General features: G+C 35.9%; 1 protein-coding gene across 5 annotated transcripts in view; it reads left to right on the top strand.

The window, feature by feature from the left end:
• HBS1L (HBS1 like translational GTPase) overlaps positions 1-17,841 on the top strand; it is a 62,636-nt gene that overhangs the window by 18,237 nt on the left and 26,558 nt on the right. For all 5 annotated transcript variants that reach the window (XM_075748153.1, XM_075748151.1, XM_075748152.1 and 2 more), the window contains one exon: positions 16,907-17,015. In XM_075748153.1, the coding sequence (XP_075604268.1) occupies positions 16,907-17,015 (109 nt within the window). The remainder of the gene's footprint in view (positions 1-16,906; positions 17,016-17,841) is intronic.

Below are 17,841 nucleotides of genomic sequence, written 5' to 3'. Positions count from 1 at the left end.
GAAGGTATGGTTGGAGTCACTTTTTTTTTTAAAAAAAAATCCCATTAAGTTTTAAGGATGAATGATTGCTGCTGTAGTGCTGTTATATCAATTTCAGAATTTTAAGTCCTACCTGAAGTTTCCCCTTGAGTACTCAAAGCAATGCTGTTGACAAGGCTGAGCAGTAGTAGTTCACTCTTGTAAACCAATGCATTCAGCTCTAGAAACTACGAAGACATCTAAACATTAGAGGTATAGGCATATCAAATCCAGAACTGTGGGAGCAAAAGAAACCATTTAAAATATCAGTTACTGATGAAAAGGAGCTTGAATGTTAATAGGAAACATATGTAAAAATTCAGGAAAGAAGTTAAAAGGTAAAAGCCAGGAAGGTGTAAAAATGCGAGCTTAAACAGCATAATTACTTTATAATGTCTGTTTATGCTAGGTGTCCTTCACTAGAAATACTATTGTTTCTTTCCTGTAAAATTTGCTTTATCAATACCTACTTTACCTGTGTGCTGTCTTCTGGATATGTTTCTGCAGTATCATACTTGGTTTTTTTTTATTCTGTGTTTCAGTATTGTTATAAAATGTATTAGTTGCATAGTGTAATGTATCATGCCCCATACGTACCCACAGAAATGCCACACACCCACTACTTGTGTACCTCTGTTTGCACCTGAACTGGTTTGTTCTTAGGTGACAAAGTATTACCTGTTTTTCATCATCTCAGCTTCTACATTCTTTCATAAAACTAACATTTCAGTTATCAGAGAGGATAGTTACAAATGCTTAAGGTACCATGTTCCTCCCTTCTGTTTATACTTGTGACAGTTGAAGTGGCCATTAAACTTCACTGGTGAGTTTACTGTCAGAATCCCTGGTAGAAGTTCCTGCTTAAAATGGCAAAAGCTTGGAAAACTAGGTAACTTAAATATGGGAAATACCTGTGTCTGTAGAAGCTGTGATGCCCAATTGGCAGAGACATGGAAGAGCTTTGACAGGTTGTTGATTCAAGTCTTCTTCCATATCTTTACTGCGTATAAAAGCTCAGCCTAAATGGAAATTTTGTATCTAAATAATTCCAAAATATGAGTTGAAGTTGTTTTGGGTGCTCCTTGTTTGAGTCCTTGTTACCACTTTTTGTGGTTTTAGAATCACATTTTCCTATTTTTAATGTTTTCCTCTTCCTTGTTGCTGACCCGTGTAAACAGGAAAATGACTAACTTTGCTTGTCAACTAGGCAGGATGGTGAAACTGCGTATACAAGTGCTACTGAATGCTTAAGTTGGAAAAAGGAAGAAGAGTGCCACTTAAAGATTTTAAGTAAACATTTTTCAAGGCAAAGATGTGATTGGAATTGTATCCTTTTAATGCTGTTTTTCTGGTAACATGTATGTGAACAAACTGCTGTAAGGTTGTGGATGCTATCTGTGTGCTTGCAGCTACTACTGTACAGGTGAAGTGTCTAACTATTCTATCTAACTATTTCCATCAAGGAAGGGGAAAACATTAAGCAATGAACTTGAGTCCCTGCAAGCTCCTCTCTAACGTCATGACAGTGAAATGCAGTGCTTCAGATTGGCAAATGAACTTTTCCTGGCATTCATTTGCATCTGATAAATTTGCAAAACTTATTTAAAACTACAGGTTATATTTTACTATATTCAGTTTTTCTTCTAAACTCAGATATGCAGCTTTTTATAAATAAGTTCATGTCTCTGATTTCGGCAATGAGGAATAGAGCCTGCAGTGCTATGTTTCATATCACATCTATACATAGGTGGTTATTTTCCAAATATAGGTCTCCCTTATTCAGATTATGGTGATGTTCAGTCTCCATTTTTTCTAGACTTAATTAACCAAGTTCATCTTTGCTAACTCTGGAATTCAGATATGTTTGGCTGGTGCCAGAGGAGTTCATAGGAAAATGTGGAATAAAGAAATTTTCAGAGTAATAATGTGCATAAATAATGCAAGTGTAGATAAGTAATGCAGATAATGTAAAACATGCTGCGATTAAAAAGGGAAAACTGAACTATGTAAGTGAATACATTCCTTACACTGAAGGGTGTGGCAATTTTTAGACACTTTTCGTAATTTTTAATGCAGAACAGATTTATTTTTTTAATGTATTTTGTGCTTCTCAAATGTATGTTGTTATGTATGCCCAGTAGCTTGCTTTTATGTTGCTTGCTTCAGCTTAACCACTATCTGCACTTCTCCTTGCAACTGTTTCCCTGATAAATACAATTAGAGCTTAATAGTAGGATTTTATATCAGTTAGCTACTGAAAGCCCTACTGGCAGCTTAATCATCTAATTAATATTAGATTCACTAAATCTCTAATAATGTCCATTGTTACAGGTAGCACTCATAACGTGTTTCTTATGGAATGACGTCTTTCTACTGTATAATAGTTTCTCTTCTGATTTTTCACCATGAGTGGAAAATAGCCTTAAGGAAAAGAGTAAGATTCTGGATGATGATGTGAAGATGTTCTGATTGTAAGTGGTGCCTAATATAAAAAATAGGGAGAGCACACTGCAAAATAAGTGTTTGTACAAACAGTGTGGTATACAGAGGTGATCCAGGAAAATTGTCTTTGTGGCTTTTCAGATAGCTTAAGCTTTCTCTCTCAAATTGTAGTAACAGATGGGTGACCTTGTTTGCCTTTTTTTTTTCTGCTAATACTTTGTTTTTAATACTGGGGAAGTTCTGGACTGTAGATAAATTCAGTACAGTTGATCAGCTTACTGCATTGATCCAGCTTGAGTTTGTTTTGCAAGTTAGATTCAGAGATCTTCAGCAGTTTCACACCTAGGTTTCCAAGATTCTTTGTCTTTAAATGTGTTGCTACTGACACATTTAAATAACAAAGAACACTAAAGCTTTTCTTCGTATTTTTTAATAACCATTGCTTCCTCTGCATTTCTGCCCTTCATCAAATGTACTCTATATATGAACAGGGCAAGACAGCAGTGTGGCACACTAAGTCTATTTATTTAGGAAACGAGCAGGGTACCTTCAATTGGAATTAAAGGAAGCAGCAAAAGTAGATGTTGAAGCCTGTTGATATTACAGGGAAGACAAATAGAAGATTTGACAGAAATGAACTGGAAGAAAATTATGTGGCAGTAAAGTACACCTTAGTAGTTTCAAACTGCTTTATCCAACAGCTTGCATCTCAAGCTGTGCTTGGAGAAGAATGTAGTCATCCTCTTCTATTGATGTATTTAGTTATTATTTGTCTTTACCAAAAGACAGCTGCTGTTGAGTAGGTTTGTGTGTGATCTATTGAACTTTCCTCTGTGTAGCACTGAGGACAAAACAGGTTTTTTCCAGATGGCAGGAGTTGCTCAAGTTTAGGAGGTACACACAGAAAAAAGTCCTTTACAGCACACGAGTATCTGGAAAGCATAGCAGCAAGACCTAGGTATAGCAGAAAAGCTGAACTTTGAATCCCAGTAGTAAGGTAGAATAAAATGCTGGTTCTCTAGAATAATTGTGACCAGTCAAAGTCTCTTCCAGTAGAGAGCAGTCACACGTGGAATAACACATCTTCATAATCTCCATTGTTATGGACGTAGTACCAAAAACTGGTAGATAGGAACGTGACTAGACTTTAAGCCTCATTTCCCTTTGTTTCTCTTCAGATGTTCCACCATGAGTGGAAAATAGCCTTAAGGAGAAGAGTAAGACTCTGGATGATGATGGGAAGGTGTTCTGATTGTAAGTGGTATCTAATATAAAAAATATGGAGAACACACTGCAAAATAATAGCACACTGTAAAATGTAATCTTTAGTATTGAATTGGTAGGTTGTGAACATGTTGTAGAAGGGTCTTGTTTGATGGTGTACCTACAGGCTTTGGTTTCATGATGTAAGAACACACTGAAAACAAAATTCAGCTAGAAGGAGGAAATCTTAAGTGTTTTCTCCTGGTGTTATCTTTTTAAAATTGATGTTGAATGTCTACAGAATACTTAAACTGTCCCATCTACATAGAAATAATTTATAAATCTCATTTCTCTTTAATTACCTTAGGCTGAATTGGATGTAAGAAAATGTGTTAAAATTTTAGGTAGCATTTCTGAAATTTTTATTGAAGACTTGTGATCTTGCAGTTAATTTTTTTTAAAAAAGCTACTTAATATGTTGTAGTTGAGGAATAATGGAAAATTTAACTAATGGCATAAACACCACCCTTCAGTCTGAAATCTTGGAACAGTTAAGGAGGGGAAGAGCAGGTGCTTGATCAATATTAGTCTCTAATTTGGATGGAAAACAAAGGAAAAATAGCACCTTGTTAATTATTTTGTTTGGTTTTGATAAGTGTATGTGTTTTGCTTTGTTATTTTATATTTAGTCCTAGTAAAACGAGTACTATAAAAGGTGTATATTCACTCAGCAAATTTCCTTTGAACAGATTGTGTGAAATGTTTAACTTTACCTAATTTACATGTGCAAAGGAGAACAATGCATTTTTAATGCCTTTTGTTTCCAACTTGTCCTTTCTTAACATTTATTCTTTGTCATGCATTAAAAATGGTAAAAATGTGAACATTTTTAACATTTTTTTCTCTTCAAAGTAATTGTGCAAGTGGCTTTTAAATGTATGTATTAAACTGTTTACGATTCACAGCTTTTTAAAATAAACTCAATTAATGTATTATTTAACTTTTTACAAGGTTATACATTTCCAGTAGCTTCTTAAGTTTTGGATATTAAGAGACTGGTTGGAATAGCAAAAGAGGCAGGATTTTCAAGTTACAGTACCTTTGAGCTATGCTGTTCTGTAAACCCCTGTAAAATATCCTATCTCCTACTCTGTCCTAGCTCTTTTGTAATCAGGGGCTTATCAGCTGCTAGGTCTGGAAGTTCTATATTTTGGGCTCATCAGCTGTCAGAGGTACTTTTTGCCTCATTCTATCAGCTGTATTATTAATTCATGTGAGCAGACATCTTGTTTTTTTCTTTAAAAATTTTATTTACAATAGCTAGCTACTTATCTTAAGGCATCCTTGTGCACAGCTACAAACACTTGCTCTGAAAAAAATTCCCATTGTCTTAGGGGCACCCAGCAGACACTGTTCTGCTAGACTGCCTTAAAAAGTGAGAGCACCTGTTATGTGTAACATGCTAGTTCCTATTTCACTGCTTATTCTTGTTCCTTTGGAAGCTTTTTTCCTCCCAGAGTAAAAGGCGTTGCTTATTCTCTGAGCTGGAGGCCTTGCATAGAACACAATCATTTCTGCAAAGCAGGCAAGCTTGTAGAATGTCAGTCTTGTGTTTCACTGGTTTCATCTTCATTGGAGCCTTCCTTCCAGCATCATTATTTCCATTCTGGTGAATGCTGTCAGCTTTTTTCTTGTCAGTTTTCTCAATTTATTAAAATTGCTCATGGTTAAGAAACACCCGCCAATTCGGAAAGTGACTATGTCTAATTTGTTTGGTCAAAATAATATCTTCTAATGATCTTTATTTTAGGATTTAGAATAGCTCAATAGTTTTCACCATATTATAGGGGTTTTTTTGTCAGCAACGACTTTCTGTTCTTGTATTTAATTGTAGTTTTCAATATAGAGAGTTGCTGTACTCTTTGCTATGCTGTTTTTTATAAGAATATTTATGGTTCAGGTAGAAAAAGTTCTTTATTCATCTTTGTACCTTAGTATCTTTTTCTTCAGTAGCAATTTTCTGCCTTAATGGAAGCAGAGCAATGTCCTGAAGCAGTTCTTGTTGCATTCAAGTCTGTAGAATTTAACTAGCACTTAAGTATTTATACCAAAAATGCGAGATTGGTCTGCTTTGAGTGCCGTATATGAACAATACTGAACATACCACACAAAGATGGTTGTTTTTCAACTGAGGCTTACACCCAAAGCTGATTAATAGTCTGTAGTGTAATAATTTTTAATTGGAAGTTATAGCTTGCCAAAGTGCAAAAAAGCCCCCCCCAAACTGTCAAGAGTCTGAATGTTTACTGTGGATGATACACATATCATCTGCAGATTCTGTCCGTTATAGTAAGGAGTTTGTACCTAGTATTACCAGATCCCAGAGAAGCGCCCTAACTACTAGCTTGGGAAGATGTCTCCATTTCTATTGAGTAGGAGGTGGTGGGCATGGTGAGGATGATCAAGAAGTCAGTTTTGTCATGATGCAAAGTAAAACCCCTTGAAATATGACCTGTTCCACAGCTTCCATCTTTTCAGTCCCGTTTCTGTTGGCAATCCCATGCCACCATTCCTACTGTCTTTACCTTTAATGAAATTCTAATGCACTCTGTCATTTCCTTTCATCTTCATTATAGGTAAAGCTTTCCAAATTGGAGTCTTTGGCTGACTTTTTGTAAAATATGTAACTAGAGTATGTTTATCTTTTGTCTTTTTAAGGAAAACCCCCCACAAACTAAAAAGGACATCTCTGAGGATTTGCTATTTAATTACCATAACCTTGCAAGCAGAAGTGCAAAAGTCAGTGTCAGTCAATGATTCTGTCTCCATTGTACTCATGAACAATTTCTATTTTTTGTTATTAAATATATTTGTGTTTCAATTTACAGTAAGGAGCGTGTGTGTGTATGTAGTGTTTTCAATAATTGCTGTACTGCTGGACCTTGGATTTTTTTTTCTTTTAAACAGTACTCAAATCTGTTGAACATTTCTGATTCATTGAAATCACGTCTTATGTAAGTCCCTAAACTGCTTTTTTCAATAGCTAATAAATTCTTGGTATCTGATTAGGTTATTCTTTTGGTCCTCTGAAGCCACAAACCTTCTACTCTGCAGTGTGCCCTATGCAGCGACATTGCAGTCTGCACTGCCATCCCTGAAGTCATGAAGGGGCATCAGATAAATATATTTTTCTTATACAGGGTGAACTTTGCAGAGAAATAAAAAAGTGAAAGCGTGGACAAGTAAAAACTTAAAAATTTGACTGACTTTTAAAGAAAAAAATCAATTCATTCTCCCACAGGTAAGTCAGCTCTCTGGCCTTATCAGGGTCTAGTGTGATGGTAATGTCACCAGCAGAGTGGGAGAGTTGAGAATTTAGAGAACCTAAATTAAATTAAATAAGGTTTTAGTTAATCTTACCTTGAAATTCTTGCTACACTAAGCATTTGCAAAATACAATTTTCTGGAACTTATAAATGCTGAAAATACTTGCAGCTTCAGCGTACTTAATTGTGCAAGACTAGTAAATACATTTTTTCTTCTGCAACTTTAAAAGGCCACCTCATTGAGTTTCTGGAGAAAGTTTGCAGAATGGTTGTGGAAGAGTTGAATAGATGTAAGATGATTTTATTTTTTATATACTATCAGTTTGCCGGTATGCTTTTCTTGTTCACTGTTCTTCTTATATTTAAACTTTCATGCTGAAGTAATTTTGGTGCCTAAATAGTTGTGGATGAGGAAAGCTTTCTTTTGTAAAATGCCTTGCACTCCTGCAATACAATCAACAGGAACGTACTTGTGTAGATAACATCAACATGTAAAAGACATGATGTTGTTTCTGAATTACCTGGATGATGTGCAGGCAAATAGCACCATCCTCTGGCATTATAATATTAGTTAAGAATTAAACCTGAAATTACTGTCTGTTATTTTTGGAAATTCAATATAATTGTAATAGAATGTACATATTGTACTTTCAGTTTTACATACTCATTTGGGGCTAAGGTTTTAACAGAAATTCTGGTAATTTGCATGGACTCTGTGTATTCTGTTCAGTTAAGTGACTGGCTAAAGGGGATATCTTTTTAGGGTTATCCTGCCCATAGTGCTGACTCTGCTTTTTATGTGACCATTTATGGTAGGAAGTTGCACTTCAGAAATATCAGACTGAGCTTTTTCTAAATCTCAGTGAAAGACAATTCACAGTCATTTAAGAAAAATTCGTTGAATTAGAAAACACCACCAACGACTTACGGTTGTGGATGTGTGGGAGAGTAAAGGTGCTGTTATAGAACAACTGCAAATCTCTAATAAATTATTCTTACAGCAGATCGTAGGCTCAGTTACGGACTGAGCAGGGGCATCGTTGGCATTGCTAGAGTGCAAAGCAATACACCTCCCACAAATAAGGTTTCAGTAGTTACAGGATGAGTTGTACGGAGTTATGATTATGTGAAGGACTGGATTTTAGTCCATTTAACTGTAAGCTGTAGGCATGAGAAATACCGCAGGGACATTCTTTTAAAAAACTTGACGGATGAGAAAGTTGCTGTTTTGATTGTTGTGAATTCCTATTGGACCTTTACATGTTTACGTATCAGAAACATCAAAAGGAGGCAGCTGATGTTTGTGTAATCTCTAGAAGAAAAGAGACACCACCACCCCCCCCCACCCCACCCCCCGCCCAGTCCGCCTTTCTGTGTAGCAGATCTCCGTTCTTTTACACGGGAGGTGTTGGCTTAGTGAAACTGGAAATCTTGAGAGTTTTACTCCAGTGAGTAAATAATATAATATATTAACTAATATGTTAACTGTGAATGTAAACCAGACCAATTATCTGGGTTTTTGGAAAGACCATACCAATGGTCTGCATATAGAACTGAAGTATGCATTCCTTTGTTGACATGTGTTGCTTAAACATAACTTCTTAGAGATGCTGATTGGAGTGTCGTATTAAACATCCAGGTATTGAGACATGCAAGTTTAATTTGCTATTACAACTGTGAACATTCAGGGGTTTAGAGGTCAGTAATAAGTTTTATATAAAAATATGTATTATACTGTTCTCTGAGACATTGGGTTTCTGTGGGACATCAGATACTCTAAATTAAATGAACACCGTTCAATGGAATGATTGCAATAAAGAGTCAGAAAGAAAAAATATCTTTAGTAGGTAACATTAGTTTTGTGCTGTTTGACTATTTGAACACATGGAGTTGAGTAAGTCCTAATGGCCTGCAGCAGTACTGGACTACTGTATTCTGTATCATTTGGCTTCAGTCGGTGAGGAGGTGTTGATGGCAAGAGAAATGGTGAGACTCCATAAATTTTGGCGAAGTTCCAGGCAGGAAAGAAAATGTGTTATTGTCTTGTTATAACACATTCCACCCTATCCACTTCCACCTGGTCTAATGTCCGTGTCTGTGTCCTTCTCATCCTCTAATTTGTTTTGTCACGTTCGGATTTTTTTGTTTAATTCCTGTTTGTACCCTAAGCACAGCATTTCCTCATGTCATTCCAAGTTTTTCATTGCAGTTCCATTATTTCCACTTTATCATTGCAAACCCCTTACCTAACCATTCCCAGTTTCCCACCTATTTTCCAGTCATTGGCCGTGATTCTTTTCCACGTTCACTTTTTTCCACCCATAGTTTGTGTTCATTTTCAGTTCTGATCCTCTTCCGCTTCCTTTGTTCATGTTTAGCTCTGCATGTAACTTGTCACTGAGTGTGCGGCCTCTTGTTTTCTCCCCATCCTTACATGCAGTTTTTCCCCAAGTTAGGTTGTTAACTAATATGGTCGAATTTTTCTGTCCTTGATAATCTGCTTGTCTTGCTGCTTGCCGGTGCTCACTATACATTTTTTTTTTCTCTTGCCCCCCAGTTTTGTTTACTTTATGATTATCCCAGGCAGATTGATGCCTCCAGTTTACTGATGTGTTAGGAAACTACAGAGACCACAGGAAAGGTAGGATTTGCTCTCAGGTGACACAGCCGAGTCTAGCCTCATCAAAAATAGCCACAGCAGCTACATGTTGAATGTTGATGAAGTACTTTGGGGATTTAGTTGTTCAAACTTAAGCCAACAACTTAAGTTATTAAAACTGTTTCTGGAACTTTAGTCTTGGGGTAGCAAGTTGTGCTGTTTGTGTTGTGGGCCACAGAGAACTGGCCCATGTTGGAGATACAGCAGGCTACTGAGTGATATTCCTGAGTATCCCTCCTTCTGTATCAGACCTTAAAAACAAAACAAAAAATTCTTGTAGTCAGGTGCAAGAAGACATTTTTATTTTGAGCATTTTTCAGTGAAAATGCCTACTCCCAGTTTCATGGAAAAAAAAAAAAAGTCATGTTCACCGTCTGAAACTTTGCAGCAAGTGTAATAGTTATAACAACAAGACGAAGTTACCTGGAAAACCCCTGACTGTGGTTTCTATTAGGAAATAACCTTTATTTAAAAAGAAAAAGTTCAATGTTCTTGTTTGGAGAATTGTTTTCGGTAGTATCTTTAGAATGGCTGTCTCTCAGCACTGGGAGGTGACTTAGCAATTTGCCTTTTCTATTATTTTGGACTGTTGTGTTATTTTTGTAAGTGCTGTGGATGTTTGGTAGCATCCATTTGTATATTGTGGTTCATAGCAGTATAATGTCATGCATTTTCCTAAAAAAAGGAGTATTTTGAAGGGGTATAATTTAAATACTAGAGTAACATTTTATTTTGAAATGTTTTCAGATGTGACTTTTTTTTAGAGCTAGGTGGTCTCTTTGCTATCAGAGGTGTTCCTTGGAGGGCTACTGATGTTTCTAGGATCACAGAAGAATGAGAGAGACTTTTCTAAATAATTTAATTTTTCCTTTCCTAATTATCATGTATTGCTTTACATATTTACATAAGAAAGGATTCCTGAATGTTGAACTCACTTCTCGCATGTGCAGCAGACTTTGTCACTGATCTGTTACATGCAAACAAATTTAAATGCTGGGCTATAGGGGTGAGTGCATGGCAAATTATATGCAGGCAGAATGTTTTAAAGGTTAGGGAACTGTGTAAATTTAGGAAATCTGTTCTAAGTTCAGTGATTGTGTTATGTACTGGTAGGACATGGTTGTGTGTCCCAGACTACTTATATTATTCCCAGCACCGTAATATTTTGATCATACCAAGTACCACTGCCACTGAAGATCCAGTGTGCTCTGTGGCTGGCTTAACTAAACTGTGCTGCAGGTTGTTGCCATGTGCACCATTTTATAGAATTTGAGTGTCAAAATAATTGAGTTGAATTATTGAAAAAATATATTTTCAGTAGTGTATCTCTTTAATTTCATAATTTTTTATATTGCCTTATGTGATTCTTTTTCCTATGTGCTATGAAATTTGAAGGGAGAAAAATACAATTCTACTATTTTAAGGTTTGATTAAAGGGGAAGGTTTGATTAAAAGGGAAGGAGCTCGCAAACAAACAGAAGGATATAAACAGTTTGAAATTTGTCATCTGGGATATGTTACAGTCAACATTTTGAAACAGCTGATTACAATGATGAATGGATGTATTAGAAGTTAATATAAACCCACATACATGTGGGCAAATAGGTGATACATGTTTCTGAGCATGAAATTGTATGTAATCTGGCTGGCATCTCTGCATCTGGTTGTGTCGTGTAGTCCATATTTGGAATATTTTCACAATTGTAGGGCCTTAAAAATAGTTTTAAATTATAGCACAGCATATGGGAAGGGAAATGTTATCTTGTTAGAGGCCTCAGTTACTAAATCTGTTTTTTAGACAGAACTGTGTCTTGTCTGTGCTTCTATTACTAATACAGTCAATAGTTGCACTGCCAGTAGTGTATGCAAAAAAAAAAATTTTTTTTTTTTTTTAATCAGTGAGTCACAAAACAGACTTGGAAGGAGCTCATGACATGCTGCACAAAACCAGGGCACTGTCTTTCTTTTATGCAGTTGGTGGCTGTTGCTGTATAATTGGTAGACAAAGGTGTAAGTGGCTTGCTTGTGGTTATATAGAAAGTCTGTAGTACAGTAAAGGATGCAAACCGTATCTTCTAGATCAGAAGGTATGGTGTCACGTTATATTTTTCCATGGCAGTGCTGGTTTAGGCAGCGCTAGGAGGACCTGCTTAAGTAGATTAATTCTGTCTATTAGGTGTCAATAGCATCTAGATTCCCCAACCCCCTTCAAAATTGAAATACTATGCAGCCTCCTTCTTTAAGTGCTCATACCACTTCTGAAAATAGAAGAATCAATATAAACTAAAGTGAAAATTTGAAAAGCATGTAAATAACTTAAAGCTTTAAAGAAAAAGAAGCTGCATCTGGCCACATTTAATTAGCACGTAATTCCCTTGGAGGTGCATTCCTTTACCAGTGTTGATACACTGCTAATAGCAGTTTCGTGTGTGCACCTTCTTTTGATAGGCTTTTTTTTCCTGGCCTATCCTCTTGGTGCTTTACTGCCCTCCCAGTTGTAGCAATGTGGCTGTTAAGAAAGATACTGAAACAGAATTGCTGAAATAACGTTTAAAAAACCCACAAAACAACCAAAACCCCAAGGTATTTTTTTAACTGCAGATGAGTGACTGGCGGCGAGTAGACATGGATTTATTTAAATGGGATTGCCATCTGAAAAAGCACGGACTCAAGACATGCCTAACATGTTGACATTCTTCCTTTCTTATTTTTCAAACTGAATTCAGGCATAATAAAAATTCTGGTTCATCTCATCAGAAGCAGGCTTCTCTGTGCAACGGTATAGTTGAGCTTAAAGTTTTAGTGCCGTTGTACAATTTGATGAGGGAAAGACAAATTGGGAGGAGAAGTCTCTGTGTATAGGAATCGAAAACAGTGGCATTTTGTTTCTATTGTTGAAAAGGTATGGCCATATGAATGAAGCCAGTGCGGAGTTACATACCCAGTGTGCTAGTGTGCATTTCTCCCAATATGCCAGTACCCCTGCGTCGCTTGCTATCAACATTCCTTATCTGAGATGGTGGTTGTTTAGTAGACTCCTGTTGTTTTTATGTGCCTCTACACTACCTGGGAGCAGACTGGACTGACAATCAACTTTTCCAAGTACTGGAACATAACTTCCAAACCTTCAACAGAATTAGAAAAAACACCAATTTTTATCTTCCTGTTACTTTCAATGTAAGTATACAAACAAACAAAAGCTGGAAAAAGAACTTATCAATCCTGTTACGTATGATAAACCAAAATAGTATTTTGATTTGTGTAAGTCTTTTACATGTAATCCTTACAACCATTTTTACAAAGGAAATCCAAAATCTAGGGAGTTGCTTATGGTAAAGGAATATGATTGTATCCATACACTTTGCTATTCCAACTTGAACACTCAGAGAGGCTGTTTTCATTTTTAAAGACTTGTCCCTATGTTTTACTTGCTTCCTGCATGTATGTCTCTCTGTCCTGTGTATTGGTCTGCAAATACTTTATTGTACCATGAGATTTTGGGGTTGGACTTTTAATAATTTTGAAGTTATGGCAAGTTTCATTAGTAATACTTTTTGACCAAATCTAAAGGCTTTTCAGTCAGAAGACCGAAAGGCAGTCACAGGGAAGGTAAAAGCAAAGAGAAGAAGAATAAAGGGAGGAGAGCTTTGAGTGTCAAGTTATCACACTTGACACTACTGCTGTAGTTGTGCTGGAGTAATGTCAGTGCAGGTGTCTCTATGTTCCCTTTGGAGTTAGGCTCATCTTAACTTAATACTGAGACTAAGTATATCAGCGCGTGTTTTGTTTTGTCAGTGTTTGCCTCATAGCTACACTAGGCTTTAGTCTAGATACTGTCATGTCAATGCAGTCTGAATACCAACTATCTGTCTGAAAACTACTTTGCTTAAAATAGGCTAGAAGTTTTATTTTTTAAACATTCTGATTTGTGAGAACTATCGTGCTGACAAGCCCTTACATTTTTATAATTTATGAATGTATACTTTCTGTTTTCATGGAAAGAAAATTTCTTTAATTTTCTTACTGTTGTTAGTGAATTGCCAGAATTTTTATGGAGTGTCCTCTTCAGTAACATCTCTTGCTCTGCAGTTTGACACCACAGGCCAATTGGTGCATATACTTGCATGTGATCCGCTCTTATTTTTGCTTTGTTGCAATGGTAGAGCAGTGGAATGTAGCAAGGGGGTATTGGGGCTTGTTTAGAAGTTTGTGCAAGATGTACCTGTCTTTGTTTTTATTTAGGAAATGTCTTGTCATTGAATTACTTAGGTGTCTGTTTAAGAATGTCTAAATGGCAGTAGGCATGAAGAATATTTATGAAGCCTTTCTTGGCAAAAGTTATATATCCTTTATATTCTTTCCCTTCAGAGGTGGATTTTCCTCACAGCTGCTCTTGTCCTAATCAGATTTGGTTTACTGCTGCTATACTTTTTCCAGGCTTGCAGTGCACTTCACTTGCCATAGGATACTCTGCTTGTTGATTAAGAAGTGTTTCTTTTAAGAATTGTATCAGCATTGTGCATTGACTTCCTTTTAGTTCCAAGGTGCACTTTGAGGATTTACATATGATCTGTTAAGTGCTAAATAGCTCTTGCTTTGCCTGCTAAAGCAGATAAGAATTTATCATGCAGTTTTCTCCGAAGCCCTATAGATTAGATAGTAAATTCTCCTTTCTTGGCCCTGTGTCCTTTGTAATGAGGCCCATAATTATTAATCTCTAATGTGCCTGCAGTGTACAAAAGACAGACTTGGTCCTTAGCTCAAATTGCTGCTTGATTTTATTGCATTTGGTTATGAAAACATTGAAGTCATAAAATTATATTTGACGCTTCTGTCAGTAGTGTTACTAATAATTCTTGCATTGTCTTTGCATCTATTTGAATGCCACCATTCCAGGGTGGCATCTTCTATGGTTTGGTTTGTCTTTACATGATCCTGGTCTCCTTCCTCGTTCCACCTATGCTAAAGTATTCGTGCTTTATAAAAATAAATAAAAACATCCCCCAAACTGCCAGTGCTGTCAAGGGACAATTACTTTCTCCTGCTCCTTGCAATTTTATTTTGTATCTTCTTTCAGCTTTTCGTGTTTACTAATCTCTAGTTTTAGATTTCTGTGTTTTCTCTGTCAAATACTTGATTCATTGAATGTATCTTATATCCTTGCACATTTAACTTCAGATCAGTGTCAAACATCCCAACAGTATTTGTATAGAGTGAAGCTTAATTTCTAAATTGATGATGTATTTTGTAAAAACTTTGACTTTTGATTTTGGATCATATGTAGCAAATACTAGTAATAGATTGCAAGTTATAGGATATGAATTGTCATCTTAGTTTCTTTCAACTAATCTCATTTCAGTTTCATTGTGCTTTTTGTGATTATTGGTTCCTAGCAGCCAGATTTCAAACATGGTATTTTCTGATAATTAACTGCAATTCAGCTTTCAAATGACATGTAAAGCATTCATGTTTAACTGGCAGTTGAAGGTGATGGCTGCTTGAAAATTGTTCAGTGAGAATTGAAGTGAAAAAAAACATACCAAGTTGGCAACAAAACTAATGTAATTTTTACTGTAACTCAAGTAATTAACTACTTATTTAAAAAGATGCTGTAGGTAATCTATGTAGGAACATGAAGATGAACCAAAATCTTTGTGCTTAACTCGTAGTCCTTGTCCACTGATCTGAGAATTTTATATTCTGAATCTTTACTATTTGTCAGTTGCATAATTTTTTATTATTGTAAACCATGATATGTGTTGTTGCCTTTATTTCTCTTACTGTTTTTCCTTATTTACAGTGTACTTGGTATGCAACTATTCATAATACACATACAGACTAATTTTTCCAGAGATCTCCAGGTGACCTATAAGTAAAATCAATATCAGCAGATAAGACAAACGAAGGAGATGAAGACCAAGTCATCATTTAAATAAGAATGTCTCAATCTATAGTGTGATTGTTTAGAAAAAGTTTCACGACAGCTTTTTTGGTATGCTGTCTATTATAGACATGTCTGTGGTATTCTGTTTCCTTACCTGAAATCTTCAGCAGCCTTGACCGCAACTTTATATATAACCTGCAAAACAGTATGATCCTGTGGTTTTAAAGGTGTAGCCGTCATACTTTAGAATGCAATAAAGAGTTAACCTAAATGAGTAGGACCAAATTACTCCTACAGTTCATCTTACAGTAGTAATCTAAAATACTTAAAAGATTAACTTGTTATTCTAAATAAGTATTCACTTGACTCTGACTATCCAAATTGGTCTGGTGTTGGAAGAGTAGTGGCATTTTTCTGGTTTTCAGATGCATCTGTAGGCAAAGATTGTTTAAAACTTGCAGTTTAATTCTGAATTTGGGTTATTGTTTTGGTTTTCTGTGTGTGTAACATCCTTCAGAACACAAGGTACAGCTGCTGTCACTCGTGCTGTAAAACTGGAAATCTTTCACCTTGAGAGGAGAAGGGATCCTAACATATTAAAGAGGGAATTGTGGAAAGAAAAGAGCTAGTTTAATTCTTTTATTTAAACTCCCCAGAGTAATTTTTTTTTTTTTTTTTTTTTTTTTTTTTACAGCTTGACAAGAAACTAATAGCACTCTAGTTTCACAAAACGCAGAATGAACCTTACTGTAATTGTGTTTTCATTTAAGTTATGGTAAAATTTGATACCTTTAAAGTTAAGTTACTCAACTCTGGTAATTATTTCTAAATAACCTTTCTAAATAACTAGCTTGGGTATTGCTTGGCTTCTTCACTGTAATTTAGTGCAATACAAGTCTGTTTCTAGGTTTCAGGGAAGGCCCAGTAGCTCACACATAGCTTGTGCTGCTGCTAGCAGTACCTGAGGTAGACATATTTTTTTACCTTACAACAGCCTAGAGGCTCAACAATGTAAAGGCAAAAGAAAAAACTCTAAATAAGAATTAACCTCATCAGCTAGTGAGCAGCTGCAAAGCATTTCTTCATCCTCATTGCATGAAATGCTTCTGGCATTCTGCAGAACTGCTGCGAGTAAAGCTCTTGATTGATATAGGTGTCATGTGAATGCTTGGAGATACAGATGAGATTTACACAATAAATATAACTGTTTGTAGATTATTTTGAATAAATATGTAATATAACCAAGACACCGAAGTGTGAGAATTCATCATCACAGACTGGTATCTTTGGGTTGAAGTAATGTAATTTGTTAAACTTTATAAACAACTGTTACTAACAACCTTAAGTTCAAACTTACTTTTTGTCTATTACTAGGAAAAACAAGGGATTCCCAGTCAGCCAGAATGGAATCTGAAATTGTGCCAAAAGTTACCAAAATGACAGTGTCTGGAAAGAAACAATCTATGGGATTTGAAGTTCCATGGTAAGCCAAGCCCTCGTACATCAAGGTACATCAGCAGCTCTTCTTTCAAACTGATGCACCTGTAGCAAGTTTTCTTCTTCTTTTTTTTCTATTTTTTACAACAGTTTTAGTGTCACTCTCCAGAAGCAACCATCTCAGCTTCTTGTTTGACTCAGAATTACTTTCAGAAGATAGTACCTCACGTTTTGAGTTTAACAAATCCTTTCACTATGAATAGTGCAGAAATATCAGCTAGTCAGATTATTTAAACATCCGCTTCATAGAATACTGAACTTTCTTGGGGTTCGTTTATTTTAAATTTAGTTCTGTAAGTGGAATTATGAAATCAATAAATCTTAACTGTAATTGCTTGTTCTTCAAATGAAGTAATATGTTTAAGAATAATTTATGGGGAAAACAATCACGGCTAAACTTTGCCTTCCTCTGCAGCTTTTATTAACAGGTGTCCAGGGTACAACTGTTGTAGAGAAGAAACCGGTCCTCCTTATGCTTTAGCTAAATTAGAGTGGTTGAACAGTAGTTCTAATTTTATCCTGACTTGGAACTGTTGGGGGGGATGTCTCGTGAGAGCGTGAAAACAGACATCTGGATCAGTGTCTACCTATAACAGTAGCCAGCACTGAATACTTAAAGATATACAGAAGGACAGGGCATGTGTGCTGGGAATACAGTCCATAAAATGTCATTACATGTAGTGTTCTGTGGCTTCCCACCATTTTTTTTTTTACATTTTTATTAGGCTGTTTCTATTAAGAATGGCTAATGGATTTTTCTTACTTGGATCTGCTTATTCTCTTTTTGAACCCAATCTTATGACAGCCACCTA

The sequence above is a fragment of the Balearica regulorum genome, chromosome 3 (assembly GCF_011004875.1).
Source record: "Balearica regulorum gibbericeps isolate bBalReg1 chromosome 3, bBalReg1.pri, whole genome shotgun sequence".
Lineage (NCBI taxonomy): Eukaryota > Metazoa > Chordata > Aves > Gruiformes > Gruidae > Balearica > Balearica regulorum.
This window is presented reverse-complemented; position numbering and strand designations above follow the sequence as displayed.